This window comes from Lycium barbarum, chromosome 3, assembly GCF_019175385.1.
Source record: "Lycium barbarum isolate Lr01 chromosome 3, ASM1917538v2, whole genome shotgun sequence".
In the NCBI taxonomy this organism is placed as follows: Eukaryota; Viridiplantae; Streptophyta; class Magnoliopsida; order Solanales; family Solanaceae; genus Lycium; species Lycium barbarum.
The window spans coordinates 124,634,504-124,659,376 of record NC_083339.1 but is presented as its reverse complement, the minus strand read 5'-3'; the positions used below and the strand labels follow the sequence as shown (position 1 = coordinate 124,659,376).

The 24,873-nt window shown below is 35.1% G+C and overlaps 3 protein-coding genes across 3 annotated transcripts; 2 read left to right on the top strand and 1 right to left on the bottom strand.

Annotated features, from left to right (window-relative positions):
• Positions 1–4,334: 4,334 nt before the first annotated feature.
• LOC132632260 (WEB family protein At3g02930, chloroplastic) lies at positions 4,335–9,418 on the top strand. Its single transcript, XM_060348119.1, has 3 exons — positions 4,335–4,822; positions 5,388–5,595; positions 6,372–9,418. Exons 1-3 carry the CDS (start codon positions 4,806–4,808, stop codon positions 9,042–9,044), a joined length of 2,898 nt encoding a protein of 965 aa, XP_060204102.1. The 5' UTR covers positions 4,335–4,805; the 3' UTR covers positions 9,045–9,418.
• A 1,833-nt stretch (positions 9,419–11,251) lies between these two features.
• On the bottom strand, positions 11,252–12,226 carry LOC132631276 (serine/threonine-protein kinase WNK8-like). The gene has a single exon (XM_060346869.1). It carries the CDS (start codon positions 12,224–12,226, stop codon positions 11,252–11,254), a length of 975 nt encoding a protein of 324 aa, XP_060202852.1.
• Positions 12,227–17,961: 5,735 nt separating this feature from the next.
• On the top strand, positions 17,962–24,469 carry LOC132632259 (uncharacterized). Its single transcript, XM_060348118.1, has 7 exons — positions 17,962–18,220; positions 18,320–18,421; positions 19,443–19,551; positions 20,832–20,947; positions 22,931–23,116; positions 23,551–23,693; positions 23,857–24,469. The coding sequence occupies exons 1-7, from the start codon at positions 18,099–18,101 to the stop codon at positions 24,036–24,038; spliced, it is 960 nt and encodes a 319-aa protein (XP_060204101.1). The 5' UTR covers positions 17,962–18,098; the 3' UTR covers positions 24,039–24,469.
• The last annotated feature ends 404 nt before the right edge of the window (positions 24,470–24,873 follow it).

The window sequence follows — 24,873 nt, the reverse complement described above, 5'->3', positions numbered from 1 at the left end:
ATGCATAGAATTTTAATTTATCATTAATACATAATCTTTCACGATGCTTCATAGTTCATACTTGGTTACTCACTATAAAAGTTTGAGTTTGGGTGTTGATAAAAAGCTTTTTAAAGAAAGGAACTCAGACAATTATTAAACTAAACCAACAATGAGCTTACACAATAGAATTATGAACATACTCTCAATAGGAAAGACTAGTATTATAATTTATAGACTTTCTTGCGAAGCAACGAGCAACTACATTTGCTGCGGCCTCCCTAACCCAAATAAGAGAAATATTAGGATTTTTTTAACAAGAAACGACAATCATCTAAAATACTCCAAACTCTGTAAAATCTTCACTTGACAAGTTACGAGAAAGCATAATTGTTTGGACATTATAACTTGCGTCATTAAAATGTTGAACCGGCCAAATGAGAGCAAAACACAAACGTGTAATTTCAGCATGCATAACATCGACACAATCTCAAAAAATAATGAAGCCGAGGCTACAAATTGACCTAATCATAGCCAGGGCGGGCTTTAGCATAAAGCGGCTAAAGCAAGGCCCCTCAATTGTGAAGGCCTCATTTTATAGTAGCAATGCATTAACTTTTTCAAATTAAAAATACTTTGGATGGAAAAGTACTACAAAACTACGTATATATTTTCATAAAAAGGGAAACACAATTGTTTTAATGATGGTTTCAACGATTGCGTATTTTTGGAAATAGGAATAGTCTTTTTGGATGCGAAAAAGTACTTTTCGAAGATCTAATATGAAGAAAAAGTACCAAGGAGTATCAAAAAAACTACTTGATATAAATTTTAAATTATTTTACACATTATATGATTGTCATAATTTAAAATTTGATACTTTTATGACATAACTAATTCTTGTACGAAAGTTATATCATTCTTGGAGTGGTACTATGGATATATTCATTGTTTTCTTCTTCTACTAGTCGACGTAGAGTTTTAAAAATAATATATCTCTTCCAACTCTTAAATCATTGTCATAAGCACGTCGGAAAATCGTATTGAAAGTATTAAAATAATAAATTTAATTTACTCCACATAAGAAATGCTTTATTTGAAATTAATAGAAGTTAGTGAGGATCCAAAAACTTTAAAAGAAGCTAATATTTAGCAAATATGAGCTTGAAAACGTAATAGCCATCTTGATATTGATGATTTGGACTTATTTTTCGGATTAAAAGTGCTAAGGGAAATAATAAATAAAAGATAGTACTTTAATTGATACACACAATCAAATAAAAAGATCTGATTCTTTTCCAAATGCTTATAGAATAATGTTAACAGTTTCTACAACAATAATCTATGTGGAGCGTAGTTTCTTCAAAATTAAAATTGAAAAAATCTTACATAATATAACAATGTCTGAAGATATATTGATTTGATTAGCTATATTATCATTTGTATTATAATTATTAGAAGAAACCGATTAGAAAAACATCATTAATAGCTTTACATCTCAAAAAGTTAGGAAATAGGATACAAAAAATATATATATGCAATTTTTCTTAAAAATATTTTTTAAAGCCTTTTATCAAAGTTTGACTTTAGACCACAAAAATAGTTGAGCCGCCCTGATCATAGCAAGTTCTAACTCTCTCAGATAATTAAATCCTTCGGATAGTACGTAAGTAGAAGGAAGAACGTAACTGATCGTTACATATAAACTTGTTTCTCATGACCCAAATTTCCCAAAGCAGTGCACAAGTTTATGAGACTTCAAAGAATTCGATTCATTAATAATACCGCTAAGAAATTGCTAGAGAACTAATATTTAGTTTGAGGTGTTCTAAAATATGTATCTTTTGAGGAGTTTCGCGCCCATACAATGTATTGTAACATAATTTCTCGTATCTCTCAATATTCAACAAATTCGTCCAATAATATACTGGAGTAACAACAATGAAATTTCAAGAAAAACAATCCAGCTTAGAAAAGAAAGAAGAACGAGCTATTTTTTTTGTGTTTAACTCTCAAAATGCCATATTTATATAGGTAGTGGATTAACGACAAATGAGGATTTTAATAACCAACGACTAATATTCCTCGTTCACTTTTACTTGTCCACTTTCGCACATAAGAGAAAAATAATTTATTTTTCCCGTTTTGCCCTTAGCATTAATTACTCGTTCCAAATCATTTTTTCAAATCCAATACAATTATACACCAATTAATATTGACATCATGGTAAAATATGCACTTCATTTATTTTTTCTTAAAGGATGTGCAAAGTTCATAGTGGACAAGTAAAAGTGAACGGAGGAAGTAAAAAATTAATAAACAGAACAATTCTCTAATAAATATGTACTAGCTAGTTTGATAAATAATATTATATCAGCTAGTTTTGATCATATCAAGATAAGATAAAATAAAATAATGAAATGAATACGTAGATGTAAAAATAGTTTTCCCAAAAGCGACTTGATTTTTAATTTCTTTTGGGTACATTCCGAGGCCTTGAAATGGTTATCTTTTAAGCTAGATCTCTAATTGTCTCTGTGATAAGGTAATACCTTCTCCACAAAGATTCAAATCTAATTTTGTCTCATTATTCATATTAAGCAAGCAATGATATTTTCGATGTACAGTATTATAGTGAATGAATTTAGTCACATCCTTCATGATTAATTCCATGTACATGTGATCAAATAACATGCACAACACATAGCCCTTCTTTTATTCCTCTCTATTCTAGGAAACTTAATTTTTCCCTTTTATATGGAAGTGGATATTCCCTGGAATTTGAATGTTTTGGGGGAGAAACTCAAAAATTGAACTTGCACATTCCCCTTCAACCTTCCTAAATTAATGGACCCCCAGTCAAAGATAAAAGGTACTGTAAAAGAAAAGAAAAAGAAAAAACACTCAATTTCAAGTTTTCAACCAAAAAAAAGGGTATTTGCGGGGGGTAATGTGGGTGGTCTAGTCGGTGGATGCACTATTTAGTTATTGTAGGACCAGGAGTTAATACAGTGAAGTAATTATAATCAGGATTTAAAGTTTGTACGTTCTGAATTTTTCATTAAACTTATAACTTATTTTAGTTACAGGTTTATAAAATATATATTTTGTATTTCTTAATGCTCAGCTCGTGGCTTCCGACCATTTTGCACAACACTACTTCAAATTGAGAAGTCAAATAATTTATTCTGTGACCAGAATATTTCAATTTTTTTAAAACATTTTTTAACGTAACAATTTTTGTTTAATCTACTACTACTTCCTCCGTCTTAAAATATTTATCGCATTTTTCATTTACACGCCTCTTAAGAAAACATTTATAATGATAGCATTATAAATATTTTACCCTCTTAACATATTTCATGTAATCTCTCCTCAATAAATATTTCGGAAAAGGGTCAAAATTACCCCTGAACTTTGAAAAATAGTTCATTTATACCCTTCGTTATACTTTAGGGCCAATTATACCCTTACAGTTATACTACGAGGTCAATTATACCCTTATGACTAACGGTTGCCACGTGGCATCATCCCAACCCTTCAAAATTATTTTACCCTCAAATAATTTTTTACCCACTAAAATAACTCAACAATTTTTTTTCCAGCAAAAATAATACGAAATTATTTTTATTTTTTTTCCTGGAAAAAATATTCGTATTATTTTTGCTCGAAAAAAAAAATCGGATCGGGTTGAGTTATTTTAGTGGGTAAAAAATTATTTGAGGGTAAAATAATTTTGAAGGGTTGGGATGATGCCACGTGGCAGCCGTTAGTCATAAGGGTATAATTGACCCCATAGTATAACTGTAAGGGTATAATTGGCCCTAAAGTATAACGAAGGGTATAAATGAATTATTTTTCAAAGTTCAGGGATAATTTTGACCCTTTTCCGTAAATATTTACTCCATCAATGATGAGAACCTCTTAAATGTTTCTAATTAATACAAAGGTAAAAATGAGAAAAGGTTACTCAATTTGTCTTAATTAAATAAAATGATAAATATTTTAAGATAAATATTTTTAGTAAAGACGATAAATATTTTGAGACGAAAGGATTACTATCTAATTATTGATAATGTAGATTTCCTAAGAAAATGGGTCAGTGTAATATAAGCAAATCTCGAAGAGAGATCAGGACTAGTTAAGAAAAAGAATCTTTAATTTTGTCAAATTCCTTTTTTTTTTTTTTTTTTTTGTAAAAGAAAGGGCAGCTTTATACAATAGACAACCTTGCCCCATTTCCTTATCTTTATGCTGAAAAAAGCATTGAGAAGTAGATATTTGGGTTCACAGGTCTTCCTCTAGTTCTGAAAAAGTTACCCTCCAAGCTACTAATAATGCATAGACTTTTTTTTCTTTCCATTTTTTGACTCAGTGAAGAGGGGTTTCTTTGTAATTTCGTCCTTGTAATACAAGCACAAACAGTACATAGAAAGAGAAAGAAGTGTGTGAATGTGTGAGAGAGAAAGAGACATAGACAAAGTAGTGTTACTAATGTAATGGTGTAGCCACTCTGGAGACAGAAGAACGCCAACTCCCAAATGATTTTCTCTGTAAATTCTTCACTTCCCTCAGTTCTACTGATATACTAGTACTAGTACTACTACTACTGGAATTTTACTCTATCTTGATATAGAGACTCAAAAACTCTTTGTTTCTTCTATCTCTTTCTTTAAAGTTTTCTCTCTCTAAACCAAGACCATGTCAGCACTATAGCAGCAAAACTTCCCATTTCTTGATAAAGTTCCAATCTTTTTTCCCTTTTTAAGTTGTGAAATAGGAACTTGTTTGTTGTTTTCTGCAAGAATCTGCTTCCCACAAACACCATGGCTACCAAATCAAAGTAAGTCACACTGGATCTGATTTGTGTATTTTCAAGATTTTCATTTGATCCTAAATTGTGGGTTGTATCTGCATTTGTTATTCATTTTGAGGTGCTTTGTGGTTACTGTATTTGTCTTTTGTGCTGCTTCCTAGAAAGTACTTTTTTTTAATGATGCCTCTATTCTTGATTTTATGCATTTTGTACTTAGATAGTACCTAGATTTGCTTGCTTGTGTTGTTGCTTTTTTTTTTTTTTTTTTGTGGATCATAATTCTTTGAGGATTCTTATGTACTTTTGACTTGATCTCTGGATCTAAACTTGTACACCTATTTGCCCTATTTTTCGGGTGTAATCTTTTTGTGCTTTTGATGTTGTCTCGTTTACTGCAACTGTATGTTAAAAATGTTGTTAGAGAAAAACTAAAAAAGGGAAGGTTTTGGCTATAATTCTACACAAAGTTTCCACCTTTTTGCTTGGATTCGCCACAATTTGTTTGCATTTCATTAAAAGGATGCTAGGTCTCTGGTACAAATATTGCATTTTGGGAATTGCCTAAATTGTTGCTTATTTGAGCTTCTATCAGATCCACTCTGGGGGAAAATCCTAACAAGTCAACACCAGCAACTCCTCGGGACCGAGCAAGTAAACTGAGCAGGGGGCTATCAAAATCTGATGCTGATTCACACTCGCCAGTGCAAAATTCACGCATTCCAGTTGAGAAGTCTCCGAGATCTGTTACTTCCAAGCCTTCCGTCGAACGGCGGTCCCCTAAGATCAGTACCCCACCTGATGTAAGTTTAAAATAATTCCTTGACTAACTTATACTTGATTTGGCTAGCATTTTTTCCGGGGTGGGGGGTGGCGTTGGATTGTACCGATGGAAAATTCAACCATTTGAATGCTAGGGTGAAACTGAAGTTGCAATGTCTTGCTGTGATATGTGTCTAATAAGTTGAAAATCTCAGTTTTGATTCACCATTGGTTTGATTAAAGGGATTTTTACACATTTGGACGCTCGGCCAAAAATAATTACAGCCACTAGCCAATATACAAAAATATACATTAGCTACGTATAAAATATGTATATTTTTTGTATGTTACAATTAATATACAAAATATATACATTTGCTGGCTATTGTTTTACTTGTGGTTACCCGCAAGGGTGGCTCTGTTGGTTGAGCATGGGGCTTTCATAATGGAGGTCTCAAGTTCGAAACCCCCTGCCTACGACAGCAGGGGATTTTGCCTTTTGGGTCGAGCTCGTCGCACCGGGCTTGCCTAGTGCGGGTTACCTCTCTTGTGTGGTTTGCGAGCTATTGCACAGGAGCTGGTTTACCCTGTGCGCACCCGAAGGGTAGCGGCTGCGGGTTCTCATGTCATCAAACATTTTTTTACTTGCGGCTACACAGTGCAAATACCCCTTTATTAAATGCACTAGCAGTGGTGGTGATGAGTGAATTATGTAGACTCTTTAACAGTAATTGCTATAATGATACTTACTTGATATATTTTGCCTCAAAATTTATACATTCTGATCTGCATTATTGCATGATTTAATTGTTTTCAGAAGAAGCCAACACGGATCCTGAAGCCATCGGAGTTGCAAGCTGAACTGAATGTTGTTCATGAAGATCTTAAGAAGGCAAAGGAGAAATTAGCGTTGGCTGAGAAGGAGAAGGAGAAAGCTCTTGAAGAAGTGAAGGAATCTCAGAAACTTGCTGAAGAAGCCAATGAGAAGCTGAGAGAAGCTACGGTGGCTCAAAAGCGAGCTGAAGAGAACTCTGAAATTGAAAAGTTCCGTGCTGTTGAGATGGAACAAGCGGGGATTGAATCATCTCAGAAGAAAGAAGAGGAATGGCAGAAAGAGCTCGAAGCTGTGAAGAATCAACATGCTTCGGATGTTTCTGCTCTCCTTTCCGCCACAGAGGAACTTCAACGGGTAAAGCAAGAATTATCCATGACTTCTGATGCCAAAAATCAGGCACTCAGTCATGCTGATGATGCCACAAAGATAGCTGAAATTCAGGCTGAAAAGGTGGAAATTCTCTCTGCCGAGTTAGCGAGAGTGAAATCTTTGCTTGAATCGAGGAATGAAAGCGATTCTAGTGAGCAGAATAAGTTGGTGGAAGATCTGAACCGTGAGATTGCAGCGCTGAGAGAAGAGCATAGTGAGAAGAACAAGTTGTTGGCAAACCTGAAACTTGAGATAGAGGCACAGACAACAGAAAACTGTGAGAAGAAGAAGTTGTTGGAAAATCTGAAACTTGAGACAGAGGTTCTGAGGAAAGAAGATGGTGAGAAGAATAAGTTGTTAGAAAATCTGGAACGTGAGAAAGAGGCACTGAGAAAAGGAGATGTTGAGAAGAATATGTTGTTAGAAAATCTGAAACTTGCGAATGAGGTATTGAAAAAAGATGACGGTGAGAAGAATAAGTTGTTGGAAAATCTCAAAATTGAGATTGAGGCATTGAGAAAAGAAGATAGTGAGAAGAATAAGTTGTTGAAAGACCTGAAACTTGAGATAGAGGCACTGACGGAAGAACTCGAGGAGGCAAAAAGTTACAAAGAGAAATTGGTGGAGAAAGAAGCTCTGTTGGAGCAACTTAATGTCGATCTGGAGGCTGCTAGGATGGCTGAATCTTATGCACATAATCTAGTGGAGGAGTGTCAGCAGAAGGTCGAGGAATTAGAGGCTCAGTCTAAGGAAGCCCGTCATTTGGAAAGATCTGCTTCTGAATCACTGGAGTCGGTTATGAAACAGCTGGAAGGAAGTAACGATTTGTTGCATGACGCGGAATCCGAGATTGCTTCTCTCAAGGAGAAGGTCGGCCTATTGGAGATGTCAATGGGGAGACAAAAAGGGGATCTTGAGGAATCAGAACGTCGTGCTCAGATTGCTATTTCAGAATCTTCTGAATTGGCAAAGAAGGTCGAATCTCTTACTTCTGAGCTTGAAACCGTGAAGGAGGAGAAAACTCAGGCTATGGAGCATGAAAAACTAGCAGCAGAAAGTGTTCAGTCCCTGTTGGAAGAAAAAAACAAAGTTATAAATGAGTTGGAAAGTTCCAGGGAGGAGGAAGAGAAAAGTAAGAAGGCGATGGAAAGTCTGGCATCAGCACTGCATGAAGTTTCTTCAGAAGCAAGAGAAGCCAAAGAGAGGTTTCTGTCTAGCCAAGCTGAACAGGAACATTATGAAACACAAATAGAAGATTTGAAGTTAGTACTGAAAGCTACCAATGAAAAGTATGAAAGCCTGCTTGATGAAGCAAAAGAGAAAATTGATGATCTCACTACTTCAGTTGAACAATCTAAGAATGAGCACCAGATTTTGAAGGCTGAGTGGGAGGACAAGGAGCTTCATCTGATGAATTGCGTAAAGAAAACTGAAGAAGAAACTTCTTCAATGGAGAAGGAAATAAACCGATTGGTAAGTCTGCTAAAAGAGGCTGAAAAAGATGCTTCTTTCAAAGAGGAAGCAGCTCAGTTGAAGAATTTCCTAAAGGAAGCTGAATCTGAGGTAACCTATCTAAAGGAGGTTCTCGGCGAAGCAAAGGGTGAGAGCATGAAGTTGAAGGAGTCTTTAATGGACAAGGAAAATGAAGTGCAGAATATTCTTCAGGAGAATGAGGAGCTTCGAAGTAGAGAGGCCGAATCTGCAAAGAAAGTTGAAGAGTTGTCCAAGTCCCTCAAAGAAGCTGTAGCCAAAAAGGAATCTGAAGAAAATGGAGAGCTCTCTGAAAGTGAAAAAGACTATGATATGCTTCCTAAGGTGGTGGAGTTCTCTGAACAAAATGGAGGAGGAAGAGTGGAGAAGCCTAAGATTGAAGCTGTGACTCAACAATCTGAGCAATCCACTGAAGTAAAATCTGAAGAAGTCAACATCACCTCGCATGATAAAGCTGTCGAGACCCTAGCTGAAGTTGAGAAGCCAAATGGAGAACTGACTGAAAACAAGAACAAAGAAAAGGAAGATGATGATTCAGCGGAAGGTGAGTTTAAAATGTGGGAGAGCTGCAAGATTGGCGACAAAGACTTCTCTCCCGAAAGAGAGACAGTACAAGAGGACGAAACAGAGTTGAAAGCAGAGAGCTTTGACCAGGTAAACGGATTACCTTCAGCGGAAAATCCTGAGAATGGCGGGGCATCTCCTACAAAGCCGCAAAGTCAGAAGAAGAAGAAGCCTTTGCTTCATAAATTCGGAAGCCTACTGAAGAAGAAGGGCACCAGCAGCCAGAAGTAATAGATCCTGTGCCGGACATGTAGAGAGGTATACTAAATTCAAGAGTAAATGTTGGACTTAAATGTGTTTGCTCAAAATCTTTGCTTTTATTTTCTTTTCTCTTCTTTTTTGGTTATTTGTTTCTATTTCAAATAGGTGTTTACATAAGAAAAAGATTGTATCATCAGTAGTGTTCCATTCTTATTAGTTCTGGGATTCAGTTTCTCAATGTGGTTTTATCATGTTGGGTTAGTATCCTTTACTTTGTATTATTCTTTTTAGCTTCTGTTCTTTTTCTATACTCTTTTAGTATCCAATTTCCATCAGGAGAAGAGATGCTTTTCCAAGTGTACTTTGATATATCGTCTATATCCTAGCTAACCTGTGATGTCAAATTCATTAGTGTTCTTGAACAATTGTTACTCAAGCAGTCAAGCTGCTGCTCGGGAGCTCGATATTACCTATTTTAGCTATATGATCATTTTCACATAAATCAGTGAACTATAGCATAGGAGATAGCGTAATTTTCTTCTATTCAATTTATAAGTTAACTAGTCATAGGATATCATTTTCTCCTGTGTGGTGTAAAGACTGAAGCTCTCTCTAGCAGGTAATAATCTAAAATCCATTAACCTACTAGTGTCATGGTGAAAATAAGGTACAAATAAGCCAAATGGGTTGGAAATTTAGAATCATTCGTTTTTTGGTATGAGTGAAACTATCATCAAAACACATTTATTTGGTAACGTTAATATAATCTATAAACAATGTTTCTTTCCGGAAACTATTGTATGCTCTATTGCTCTCCAATCGAACACCATAAAAAGAATTTCTACGAAATAAGTCATTTTCTAGATAACAAATAAGCCAAATGGGTTGGAAATTTAGAATCATTCGTTTTTTGGTATGAGTGAAACTATCATCAAAACACATTTATTTGGTAACGTTAATATAATCTATAAACAATGTTTCTTTCCGGAAACTATTGTATGCTCTATTGCTCTCCAATCGAACACCATAAAAAGAATTTCTACGAAATAAGTCATTTTCTAGATAACAATTTTTCCGTTGGATCAAACACTCACCGTGCTATTTGACTCTTCATCTTGTATATCTAATCAGTAATCAAAAGTAGAAACATTCATAATTAGCAGCTCAACGTGCACAAGTTAAAACATTTGCCCCCGGAGGATATGAAATCTTATAATTTCATTCATCACGTAAAAAATAAATTAGATATATGCATATTCTTTTATACTTAAATCATATTAAAAGATATTGACGACAAAGTTTCACCCCAGCATAATTTAGCTTGTTGTAAACTTAGAATATCGCTGTTCAGTGGCCAACTATACCATAATTTTCTTAAGGCATAACACATAAACAGGCCCTTAAACCTGGCCTCAGCTGACAAGTATGCCCTCCAACTTTGGGTGTGCACAAGTAGGCACCTCAACTTGTATAAAGTTGAACACGTAAACACAAATGTTGACATGACATGGACATGGCCCTCCAAAATTTATGTGCCACCTCAGTGCCATGTCAACATTTGTGTTAACGCGTCCAACTTTATACAAGTTGAGGTGTCTACTTGTGCACACCCAAAGTTGGGGGCATACTTGTCAGCTGAAGCCAAGTTTAAGTGTCTGTTTATGTATTGTGCCTTTTCTTAATGGTTAACAATCAGTAATACAACCAATTGAACTGCCCTCCATGAGCATTATTTTTGACAATGAAATTCTTTTGGCGTCTTAATACGTGTATCACTGTAAAACTAGCTAAAATAGAACATACGAAATAAATAAAATGGTACATATGTAACTGGTAGGAATTAAAATTTAATTTAGTAGTTGTTTTGCTAACTGTATTTGACAAGAGTCTTCTTGGTTTGGGAAAAAAGACTTAATACGCCAGTATATGTCGATGTTAAATTTAAAGGATTGTAATTCCAAATATCTCAAGTCATTTGAAGAGAAATGATACACTATTAGTATAAATTTGGAATGAGCTTAATAACTGATCGGTTCCCCCCCAAAGATATATTATTTATTTTCTCAATAGAGAATCAACTAAATTCTAACTTTAACAACAAATTCTGGAAAAGAAAAGGCTCTTCGCTATTCCAAAACTTATCCAAGAGACAATGTGTACTGAAATACAAACAATCAATGAATCAATTACACCTTAATCCAAAAATAGAATGTGTGTGATTAATCCTATTGCTATCATCACACCAAATACAAATTCCTAATATCCCTAGCACAACATTGTAGTCCCCTGAAAGGATGACTACTAAGAAAACTGGCAGCGGGAGCACAAGCCTCCAATGCTGATGATCCAGTACCATTGTATAGAAAGAACGGATCTTTCAGCAACTCTTCCGCAGACGGCCTATCAGACATGGGAAGCATACACTTTTCGATGATATCTTTCACTCTGGAGTCCTTTACCTTCCCGAGAGATTTAGGCTTTACACCAGTGTACACTTTCTTAAATATTTGAATCTGAGTGCTGCATTCCATATACGGATATTCACCAGTAACCATCTCAAGAAGACACATCCCGAATGCATATACATCCACCAGCTCGTTGTACTGCCCGTCGTAGCACTCTGGAGCCATGAATTCAGGCGTACCCTTAGCCTCTTTCTCTTTCACGAAATTACCCTCCGTAAGACGAACTGCCAACCCAAAATCTCCAAGCTTAACTTGCTTCCCATCACTATCAACAAACACATTGTCACACTTGATGTCTCTATGAATAATCTTCGGGCTCTGGCTATGTAGAAAGCTCAAACCTTCAAGAATCTGCTTACCCCAATTCTTGATACTCGCCAAATCAACGCCATCTCCATTATCATCATCACACTTGGACAGATATTTTTTCAAGCTGCCTGAGGGGAATAACTCTGTGATCATGTTTAGGGTTTTGGACTTTGAATCGAACCAATATTTGAAACACTTCATAATCCTTTCATGGTTTAAAGACTTCAACATAGTAGCTTCAGCAAACAACTTTTCGGGGTTTTTTAATGCTTTATCTTCTCCGTAATAAACGATTTGGTTCCATGCAACTTCTATTTGTTCAACACGATCGTAGCCTATATACACTTCTTTGCATGCACCTCCACCTAACAGTTGATCGTATCCAATAAACCTACCACATGGAGATTTCTCTACAACTCTGTATAACTCGTAACCCATTATGGAAACAAGTAGAGCTTAACTTCAAGATTGAAGAAAACTGAAAAAATGGTTAGTGGGGTTCAGAGAAAGCTTCAATTGCAGCCGAGAAAGAATCCATCACTAATGAGAAACTTGGTTGAAAACACATGAATTGCTTCTTTGATAGCTTCATATTGGTGGACATTGATTGGAAATTCATCTCATGAATCTTCTTACAATTCTCTGATTAATGTATTAAATTGAAACAAGTAAAGAGGTGATGTGAAACTCTAGAAATTAGGGGAAATTATATAGAGATAGTAATTCCCTAATCCGAGTCCAAGTGAAATTTGGATCATGAAAATTAGGAAATGTTTTCCCTCCCAATTATAACAGGATTCGGATTGTGAAATATTTCCTTATAACATATTTAATTAGTTCAAATTAATTAAGTATAATGGTAAAAAGAAATAGTTCATATTAATTAAGTATAATGGTAAAAAAAATATTTCAAAGTAATTAAGTATATCTAAAGTAAAATCTGCCTTTCTCATAAGAAATTTAGTCTTTTTTTTCTTACTTTTTCTGTGTGTTGTAAAGAAAAGAGTGATAATAACAATTAAGGAATTACTTAACAAAGTTTTTTTTAAAAAAATTTATATATGCTAACTAAAAGATTAATTTTTTTTGGTTCTTCCAATATTTGGATAAAAAAACTAAACAATTCCTCTCTTTCACAAAATTAGAAGCTTCTGTTTTCACAGTAAAGATTCCCTAATTGAGTCCAATAAAGATTCGAATTAATATGCACTAATATCTTATTCCTTTTCAATTATTTCCTCCGTCCCAAAATTAAGTGTTGTTTTAGCTTAAAAAACATGTCCCAAAATAAGTGTCATTTAGGAATTCAAGATAAAGTTTCCAACTGTTTCCAACTATATATGTTCTTAAATGAACTAACAATTCAAAGTCTTTTGAAAATATTTGGAAAAATTATGATCAAAGAAAATATCCTTTAACTATCCAAATAGTAACTAACACAATCTTTTTGAAACGACCGAGGAAGCACCAATTATAAAATTAAGAATGACGAGTATGACGGAGCATTTTATAGGTCTGTTCACGGTAAATACTTGTCTGCACCTGATGGTGTTATCACTAAACTAAGCAATTTAGCCGCAGCAGTTAAAACTTAAGGTGACAATACATGTTACTGAACCATACTTAAGCAATGAATGAAGAAGCTTATGTGTACATATATTCTGGCCAAAGGATGCTCACTTACAATAAGGAGAATTTTGATCATGTTATCCTATATATAGTTATAGAAGAGACATACATTGACAACGTCAATTTTTTTTAGACTATCGTTGCATTTTAGCCTATCATGGCATGCTACTTGCTTTATTTTTTCCGATGTGGCAAAGATTAAGAATTGTTCGACGTGGCTAATTCATAGATTATTGAAATTTTATGGTATCTTGTCCCATGAATGAGTTCTTAGTTTCGATCTTTAACTATAAATTTTTCTTCTTATAAAAATACACCTTAACAGTCAATTATTAACAATGACACTGGGGGTATTTTGCTAGAATTAATATAACCAATAAAGAGTCTGAATAAATGATTCGAGTTTCTTCGGATTGTCTAGCACTCTACCGATTGGTAACCCATGTTTTGTTCTACTTCTCAATGTATACATACAGAGAAGCCCGAAATTATTGAATTTTCATAAGATTTTTTTGCTTGTTATCCGGATAAAACTTGAGAATTGTCATTGTTCCATTATATGAAGTTATGAACATTCGAAGCCAAGAATTTGATGGAATACAAATATAAACAACAGAAGCAAATAACCAAGATCGAACTTGCACATTGTAATATATACACCATATAAACACAGATTTTAATGAAGCATAAAATCAATACTTATCCCTTGAAGCGTGACCGCGACCGAATCTTCAAGTATGAGCAAATATTGTTCATGCGATCGTCCTCCAATTCTACGATATGCAGTTATAGCGATGTAACCTAACTAGCCTTTGGACAAAAATACTTGTGTGGGCAAGTATTACGGCTTAGGAAATTTGACGTTGTGGTTAAGGAAAAAAAAATAGGAAAGTTTAGAAAAATATTTTTTCTACGAAAACAAGTTCCAAAAATAGGACAACGATTTCTCTGTTAAAAGTAGGGGAAAACAAGTTTCATAAGTAACATTTTAGGTTGATTGTCTCCAAAGGGGAAGTTAGGATTTGAACTTTATAGTTCTAAATTTTAGGATAGTGATATCAAGGGTTAGTAACTAAGTTTACTGAAATTTCTTAATTTTATATAAATATTTTTGGCATAATCTTTTTACTGACTCACCAAACACAAGAATTTATTCCGGGAACATATTTTGATGAAATATATTTTTCTTTGTACCAAACACACCTTAGGTTGGAAAAACAATCAGTACAAAAAAGGGAGGAAAAATTACACAGTTGATCGGACGGTCATAAATAATTACCTTCGTTAACCAATTATATATAACTTACAAACTATTTCATATAAAAAACGTATAACTTTATATATAATTACCCGCAAGGGTTGGCTGAGTTGGCTGGGTGAGTGGTTTCCCACACGTGAGACCTGGGATTGATTCCCCTCACCAGCAACCTTCTCAGTCAGAGCTCGTCGCACCGAGCCTGCCTAGTGCGGTTTACATTTCCTGTGTGGTTTGCAAGCTATTGCACAGTGAATAAGTTATCCAGTGAACACCCGAAGAGTAGCGGCTGCAGGTTTCTAAGGGTTCCAAAAAAAAACTTTATATATTAATTTTTACATACAAAAAATATACATTTGTCGACTAATAATTTTAATAATGAACGACTAGGCTTAGGGGTGTTCATGATTCGGTTTGGGTCGGTAAAACCATAACCAAACAAATTTAGTCGGTTTTTAAATGTATAAAACCATAACTAAACCAAATAAAATAATAACCATCAGTTTGGTTATTGTCGGTTTGGTCCGGTTTGATTCGGTTTTTCAGTTTATGACGAGCAGCCGTGAGACTTATCAGTAAAACATTAAAAAGTTGAAAAAGACATGTCTTTTTTTTTTGTTCAAACGATAACTTTTATTTATATTTTAAGGTGGAAAATACATCATAGAAACATTTTCACTATTAGTGATAGTGTAGTACTCAAGTTACCCAAAGTTGCTAAACTATTACATATAGAGCTAAAAACTTAGTAGTGGCTGCACCATTTTTGTCATCTTAATACACATACCTGGAAATAAAGTAGAGCATAGGAGCTTTTAGTTGTTGTTACAAACATACATATTAATTAAACATAAATACTACCTAAAATAAAAATAAAAAAACTTTGTATAATGATCCCAAACTTTGGGGCAATACTTGCATTTTGCCCTCAATTCTCCCATTTTTTTAAAAAATAATTGTGTAATGATCCCAAACTTCAGATGTTTTTCTATCACTATCCCCAAGGCTAGGGTCTCGACTATTAGGAGGTGTTCTTTTATGCTTTTTAGGAGGATTACTCACGGAAGAAGTATTAGGACATTACCATGTGCTTGAGTTGCAGCAAATGTTGATGTTACTGAAGTATTTTTTATAGGAACCTCCAAATCTACAACCTTTGTCCTTTTCATATGAAAAATATTAGAAGTTTAGGACCATTCAGATAAGAAAAAAGAAAGGTATAAATTCGAAAAAAAAAAAAAAAAAACCTAAAATCAAATGGCTGACAAAGAAAGGCTAAAAATTTAAGTTAAAGACATTAGACTTTAACGTGAGCTTCTGTTAGTAGGTTTACACTTAACACTTAAAAGAGTTAAAAGACTTACATTTTTTTGCACGGATTGCCCTTCGTTTGGGGTGGTCTTTAAATTTTGCCCCTTAAATTTGTGGTCTTTAAATTTTGCCCCTCATATTTGTGGTCTTTAAATTTTGCCCTTTGCTTGGAAAGATGAGCGAATATATGAAGTTCTGGGTTCGAACCCCCGCTCAGGCATAAAATAAAAAAAAAAAAATCGCAAGGCAGGACTGGGGGAGTGTATGCCGGATCCAACATACAATCTTTAAGAAAAAGTTAAAGTTATGCCGGATCCGGCATAACTAAAAGTCTGTCCTCAAGGCAAAGTCTGCCCCCTCCGGCAGACTTTTAGTTAAACATAACTAAAAGTCTGCCGGAGGGGGCATACAAAATTTAAACTTTGCCTTATAAGGCAAACTTTTTTCTTTTTTTTTTGGTTGAAAGTCTATTTTATTCCATCCAAAAAACTTGTACAGCACAAAGTTGAAGCTGACCTTCAACTGTACATGGTAAAATTCCTACTCACTAACTTGTATAAGTCAAACTAGGAGCAACTATTACATTAAAAAAACAACAGCCAATTTCAATCAACTACACTTAGCTAGGGATAGCAATTCATAGCAGCAAGAGCTCTCTGCCATTTGAAGTTGTTCCTGCCTTGGATGTGAATATGTTGTGCAATCTCTCTGCAGAGTCTATCAGGAAGAAACTGAGTGTTTTGAAATCTGAGTAGGTTCCTTTCTCTCCAAACCAATGCCACTAGCATACCAAAAATGCAGCAAGTAATGGAGCAGTGGCCTGATTTGTGTCTAGCAATGTGTGAGATCCATTTGATTTCATCTTGCCAGCCCCCTATTCTTCTAGTGTACCCCAGCCATACCAACAATCTGTACCACAACCCTTTTGTGATGGAGCATTCAAAATAAAGATGGAAAAATGTTTCTTGGGTCTGCCCACAGAAGATGCAATCAGGTGGCACTTGAATGCCAAATTTGTGAAGTCTATCAACAGTTGCTAATCTACCTTGTATTGCCAGCCAAAGTGTGAATTTGTATCTGGGATGGACATTTGGTTGCAGCATAATACTTTTCCATGTAACTTTGGTATATATGCTTGAAAAAATACATATATATGCTTCAAGGCAAAGTTTGCCCATAAGGCATCAGTATGCCCCCATCGGCATAAGTTTGGTAAATCCTTAACAAGTTTATGCCGATGGGGGCATACTTTTAATGGGCAAACTTTTATGCCGGATCCGGCATAAACTTATGAAGGAATTATCAAAGTTATGCCGGAACCGGCATACTTATGCCAAGTCTGCCATAAGGCATAAGTATGCCGGGTCCGGCATAACTTTGCTAATTCTTTCACAAGTGTATGCCGATAGGGGCATAGCGAAATTTAAACTTTGCCTTGCGATTTTTTTTTAAAATTTTGACTGTGTGGGGGTTCGAACCTGAAACCCACGGGATTTAGCAAAGGGCAAAATTTAAAGATTTCAAATATGAAGGACAAAATTTAAAGACCACCCCAAAAGAAGGGCAATTCTGAGAATTGCCCAAAGACTTAAAGATATGGGCTTGGATATATTCTTAAAAATATGAGTCTTAAACAATCATGTGAAATAAGTAGACCAAAAATTAAATTAATACTTAAAAGGTATAAAATATTTATAATTATTTATGAAAAACTAATATTATAAATATAAATAATTATAAAATTTATGTATATAATTTATCAGTTTGGTTCGGTTATTTTTTAATAGAACCATAACCAAATTAAATATTATTGATTTTTAAAATGTAAAACCAAATCAAATGTCAGTTTTTTATTCAATTTGGTTAAATTTTCGGCTTGGTTGCCCTAGCTAGGCTAATACACTGTGAAAAATCCAAAAAAAAAAAAAAAAGTAGCGCGTAATTTGGGAGCTCCAATCCTAAACTGCCAAACCAAGTAACCACATTGACCCGCGTCACAAGCAAAGCAAGTTAACTCACTTCTATTTTCATGTTCTCGTCCTAAGAAGACACTTTCCTCTCAGAAAAATTGGGTACCAAAACACAACACTTGTTTAGGCGGAGTTATCATAAATCATGTTGGTGGAGCTGATTTGTTTCCTTTTCGTTATAATACTACTTATGTACTTCTTTTACGACGACGATGTTGTCGATATTGGTACCTCCGATTTCAACGCTCTTTTTACCGTTGCCCAAAGGTATTATTACTAGTATATCCTTTATATTTGGGGGGTTTAGCTCCTTTTTCCTTTCAATTAATTTATAATGATCCTTTGTTCCTTTTTATGTTAATTTAGACTTGAGAAGCTTTATGGTGGTAAAGCTCATGTTGGGCTTCAAATCCCTGATCAAGACTCAGGTTCTCGACAGAGTATTGATATAGTTCTCGTCACTAAACGGTGCGTTTCGTCAACCCACATTACCAATGTAGTACATCAATTGAATAAGGTGTATCTGTGCAAGTTATGTGCTCTTAGAAACTTTACCTATTTCCTTGCTTGTTGCCGTAATTTTGGTCTTCACGTATGCATAAAAAATTTAGCATTCTCAGGCAGGTGCTGAGCTAAGGGGCGCGTTTTTTTTTTTTTTTTTTTTATCCTGATCCCATTTGCCAAAAAATTACACTGTACATGCAAGGTCAAGATTATTTCTTAGGTATATATAGTAGATGTTGAATCCCTTAGCTTTTTCGTGTGTTTATTTGCTATATTTTGAATCCCCCTCCACGCCATTGTTCTCAAGCATTAATAAAAGGCTAATTTGTGACTTTATTGGGTCTTGCTCCTGGTCGAGGCACCTCTAAAGGTTCCAAGGCAGTCATGGGGCTAAAGTGTCATGAGACTAACATGCGGGTTGTTTGCCCCATGTGTAGCTTTACGTTTTGGACAAGTGTGTGTCATACTCCCCAAGGACACCCATTGATGCTTTAAGCCATGGTTGGCAATTTGAGCTGTATGACTTTAACTTTATGATATTTTCTTCTTTAGTTGGAATGTTTGGTGACTTGAAATATTATTAAATACATATATGATATCCCTAGACAGTTAAAATCGATTTTCTGACATCTTTGCTTTTGAGTTTATAACATGTTAATGCATTTCAATAATTTTTTCAATTAGTTTAAATATTTTATGTTTAAAATATTAAAAATAAAATGTGAGGGATTATGCCCCATGCCTTGGGCTTAACACCTTCCCTCCATGATAGGTAAAACGTCTTGCGCTACACCTCCTCCCTTCAAAAGTTCTAGAGTACAAACGTTTATGTTTGTTTATTCAAGCTCATTTCATTGTATATGTATAAGGTAGCACAAGTATATGTTTGTCTGTTTTTACTGTATCTATGGTTTGAAGAATCTTACTTCCTTCAAACAGATGGAAGAAAAACCAGTTCATAATATTAGCATCTTTTTTCCTACAGGGAAGCAGTGGTAGTTTGTGTTAAGAATATATCAGGGTTTGTATCTGTTGATAAGGATGGGAGATGGGTTTGTACTGGAGGCCATAAGACAGAGCGTCTTCCAGATCCTGTTAGTTGCAAATCTGTCCTTATTTTTATTTTTTTATTTTTTTTTAGGTGTTACTGGATCTGATGATGCTAAAACTGCTTGATGCTTGTTTGATTACTTGACATGGAAAAACTTAGTTCTCTATCATAGCTTTTTCTATGATTTGTCTGGTCAAACATTGCCTTAAATCTCATAGGTTCCGTAAAACTCTTGCTTTTGCTGCACTTGGACGACTGCTTAGAATGCCAACTCTGCCATGTTCTTGTTATATTACGAGAAATTCCGAAGTGAATATGGCCAGGCCGACACGCTCATTCAATAATTAACTTTTATTTTATTTTATTATGCCCATGCGATAATAGTTTTCTTTAAGTGGTATTGCCCCTTTTTTAGTTTTTCCTAGTAGTATGACATGAGCTGTCAAGGATTTCTTTAGTGATGGTCTTCCAAAGAAGGGATGATGCTATGAGCAAAGAACACCGCCTGACTTTACAGAGGTGATATGTGTGCTTCGAAGTGTATCACTGTAGTATAGTTTCCCTGGAGCATAATGTAGGAGCACTCAACCTTGTGCAATAGTTGGGCTTTAAACAGTCCTGATGTAGAAAGAATCTATTTCATGTCATCTTTATTTGAGGATACATCTGAGATCAAGTGCTCATAAAGTTGTGAAGTGAGATTGTTTGGTGTTTTGTAAGACCTATTGGGTACTAGCACTAATAAATTTTACTCATCTTATAAAAAAAAAAGGTTGTGAAGTGAGATTTTAATATGTTCTGCATCGAAATTCTGCTTTACAGTATTCAGTTGAGAATTGCACCCAAGGGTGTGACCTAGTGGTCAATTAATAGATTCTGAAAATCATGAGGTCTCAAGTTCAAATCCAGTGGAGGCAATAGATTCTAAGTGATCTCTTCCCATTTTCCTAAGCCCTGGTGGACAGAGTTACCCGGTACCTGTGCTAGTGGGAGGTAGCAAGTACCCAATGGAATAGTCGAAATGCGGCAAGCTGGTCCATCCACCACCATTATGTAAAAGATATCCCTCTTAAACAGTTCCTTCAGATGCCACCTATTGCTTGGTTGATTATTACATTAGTTCTTTGCAAGTGTATACAGCAAGAATGCTTCAATACCAAGCACATTGAGGACTTGAGGTCGGGATATGAATCCTTAATGTATCATCTTATAAACCAACTTGTCATCTTCTATGATTTATAACTGATTATTGGAATTTGCTTCTCTTCTTCTTATATCAAGATTTTAGTTTTGTGCATTGTGATTATAAGTTCTGTATTTCAGGTAGCAGAAGCAAAACAATTAGTTCCTATTCTTGAATCCTACCTTGAACAAAGGGGCGTCACTCTTCCCGAAGGATATTTGTCTTGCAAAGTCATATGCTCAAACCCCGATTTCCGGTATCATCTTCTGGTTATTTATCATAGTAAATGTTGAGATTAAGCATGTATTGCACATTATTTCTTCAAGTTATTCTTCTAATCTTAGGGCTGGTTAACAGACAGCATAATGATGCTTTCTATGTACTTGTTTCTAACCAACACCTATTTGAAGCTTGAGGAGCATTTTTGGAAGGGAACTCTTGAGATGTGAGATTTTATAAGTCGAACTAAATGTAACTAGTTGTTCCTAGGTGCTTAAGGCATTAAAGATCCATCCCAGCTCCATAGCTAACTATTACAGTTGGTTAACCAGGCGATAGCTTTGTAATCAATAGCTTAGTGAGGTAATTCACCTACCCTACTTCTAATGATAGAAAAGGTGGTAGAGGGGCTGAGGATGACAGAGGGACATTACTAGCCTTCCTGGCATCAACCAATTAAGGCTGAAAGTCCATTGGAGAGCGTTTCCACGTGATTGAGTTGCACGTACAGAGACATAGAATCCAAAGGCTAAACAACTACTTCTACATCTTCAACCACTATTTACACATTTGTGAAGGCTCCTTCTTCCGGTGTTCTTATCCTCTACGACGTCTTTATATTTGATATGAATTCCTTTTTCTCCTGGACCCTCTAAAGGATGTTTTTGACGCTCTATTCGTGTCTAGACAACCTTTTCGATAACCTAGAAATTTCCATCATCTACTTAGCAAATTAAAACCTTTGTTGCATATTCTTAGAAATAAATCCAAATTGGTTCTCTGTCACCGTTGTAGTACTCTCAAGTCTATGTTCTATAGTATTTTTCTCAAAGTTTAGCTGTAACGACTCATAAATTTTATAGATCTCACAACGTTGGATATCTCTTTTGTTATGTGTTGTAATCAGGATACTGCTTGTCCGCTCAACTATATTTTTTCACGCCTTAGTGTAAGTGTGTAACATTGAATAGCTTGGGGAACTTTAGAATATCATGTTTTAAGCAAGTAACTCGCTGAGAGATTGGCCCCACCCACTGTGGGCATCTCGACCTGATCCCACCAGAGCGAAAATATACTTTGAGGCACTTGGATATAAGTGACGTGATTCAGGAAAGATAATTTAATTATTAGGATAAACCTCAATAAGAATATTGTTTACATGTTTAGTATAGAGTAGAAAATACTGCTATGTTCTCTAGAAATCCCTTTGGTATTTAAATAATCACAAAAGAATTATGTGAAGTCAAAAGAAGAAATGGTTCATTGTAGTAATTTAATGGTAACATCTTAGTTTGCATGTAATCACTTTCCTTTTACTTGTTACTTGGAAACAATAGTATCTTGTGACGTCAAAAATAAAAAATTCCAACATTGAAGTAAGAGAAGTGCCACAAGGAGGATGTTTATTGAAGTAAGAGAAGTGCCACAAGGAAGATGCTTATTTTCAATAGTAGACGTTATCAACCATGAGAGCTAGAGCATGGGAAGGAGTTCTATTGGCACTTTTATGACAATTGAGCGAGAAAGAAACTGACGAGCTTTTGAAGGGATAGAAAGCACTTCTATGCAAATTAAAGGGATAATATATTCTTTCTAAATTTTTTGAGCAACTATGAGGTATCTCATAGACAAATTGCTCTTACCTTTATAAAAAGAAAAAATGTACGGGATTCTTGTTTTCCCTTTTATATCATCGGTTCAACCGGTGAAATCATTTGAATAAGAGTATTGATGGTAGAATAGAGTTGCGTACTCCAAAAGAATTTGAGTTGCATAAATCTTGATAAGATAAAGCCTATGAGAGTTTGTATATAACTCTAGAAAATGAAACAAAATAAGCAAACAATTCAAAATAAACACTTGATGGAAGATTATTCCATGTAAACAAAATAAACAATAAATATAAACTATTCAAAATTAACTTTCGAATTAGATCATTTATGCTTTTCCAGTGTTATGTTTCTCTTGTGATCATTAAACTTGCAGCTTGTGAATACTGCTCATTACTTCTGTCTTGCAGTACCATTGTCTCAGACTCTTTTCCCCCAGAGGTCATAACATATGACCAGTGGATACAACTAAAACCAGAATCGAGCATGCTTTCTGGTTGGATTAAAGGAGCATTTCATGGTGGGAAGAAGGAAATGCAGGAATCAATACATGAGAAGCTTAATCTTGTACTCAGCACAGTTCCAATGTGGGACAGGTCTGTTGCATTGCGTTTTCTTTATGTTTTATGACACTATTTTTTTCCTGAATTCAATGGAAACAGTTGGTTTCTCCATTATGACCCAGAAGTGAGAAGCATTTGTTCGAAGAGAGAGTGCTTCCCTCTTTTTTTGTTTTGTGGTTGTGGGGGAGGAGAGAGAGAAAGAAGAGGGAGGGGGGGAGGAATGGGGGATCAAGGAGATCAAAGCTATAAGGCAGATGTTAATTAGGTGAGCCAGGTAACGTGGGCTTGTATGTAACCAAGTGGGGCATTAAGGTGGTTTGGATCCTTGATTAAAAAAAGAGTTAATAAACATTCCTTCTGTTTCTAATGGAAGAAATTTGCACATAGCCTTGCAGAGTTGCAATTTAAATTAAAAGTAAAGCTTTACCAACTCCGAAATTTTACTCAAATTGTTCTGATGCATGCAGGTTAGAGCTCAAAGGTAATAAATTTGTCATTGGAGAGTTTCTGGAGTTCAAAGGGGACCAAGAAGATGTTCAGGCATTGGGAGAAATCAGAAGATCAAAAGTTAGTAGAGTGACAATCCAGAAAACAAGCATGCTTGGCGTGGGTAAGGAAAATAATAACTGTGTAGCTGGCAAATGCATTGACCCGATTGTACTTGAAGATAACATTGTGATAATTTTTTTACATTTGTTATACATGTCTACCGGATAGTACGTGCTATATTTTCCTTGAATCTAAGAAATCTTTTGTTGCTTTGGGAGTTGCAGCTAAGTCCAAGCTCCAAGTTCTCTACTGTCCTCGAGATTATCGTGGTGAAGGGGCTTCAGCTTCTGACTGGAAAGAAGTCACTGTCCATTCCAGGACGGAGGTTAAAATTCAGCCTAAAGATTCAACCAAAGTACGCAAATACAAGTTATCATCAATTGTTTCCATGACATTGAGTGCCTGACGTGTCGGCGTGAAGTACCATATAGGCGTTTGATAGTTGAGATGGAAATGGTTTAATAAAAATGTTAAAACTAGGCTGAACCTCGTTTTTCCTTTAGAAGTTCTAAGTTGATGCATGTACCTATTTCGTTGCGTATATCCCATCATGAGCAGCAATTCCGGATCAGTGTAATGCAGAAAGGTTCCCTTAGCTATTTCCCTTGATTAAACATTGCTGACACAGAGCATAGTAGGGATTCCGCAATTTGTCGGAAGTATAGTTCCTTCTCCCACAAACTGAATGACCCATAAGGTTTTACCATGTATACACTGAGTGCAAAATATTTTTACAGTATTGTCATGTTATAATAGGTAGTTTACTTATTTTTCGAACAACATTGTATGGATGGTTATAAATTGCTGATTGCTTGTCCCAACGGTGGCGCTAACCTATTTAGCTTAAAATTTGGTTATTAGGTTAACCAGTTGAATCTGTTTAGATTAAGGTCACAAGTAATATAATTAATTCAAATTATGTCAATCCTCTTAATTAAGTGAATAGACGAGAGCGAAGTAATACAAAGAGTAGAACAAATGTTTAGAGAGAACAATCTGACTGTTATAAAATAAAATAATAAAGCAAGAAGAAAAATATTGTAGAGTAGAGAGGAAATATTGTAGAGCAGAGAGGAGAATTCTTTATTTCTCTTGAGGGATAATTTACAATAGAGGAGATCCTCTATTTATCGGGGACAACTAAGCCTAATTTTTCTCCTAGAGATAAACATAATGGTGTTTATCTATGATATGATAGACATCCATAACATAATGATATTTATCTATAACACTCCCCCTTG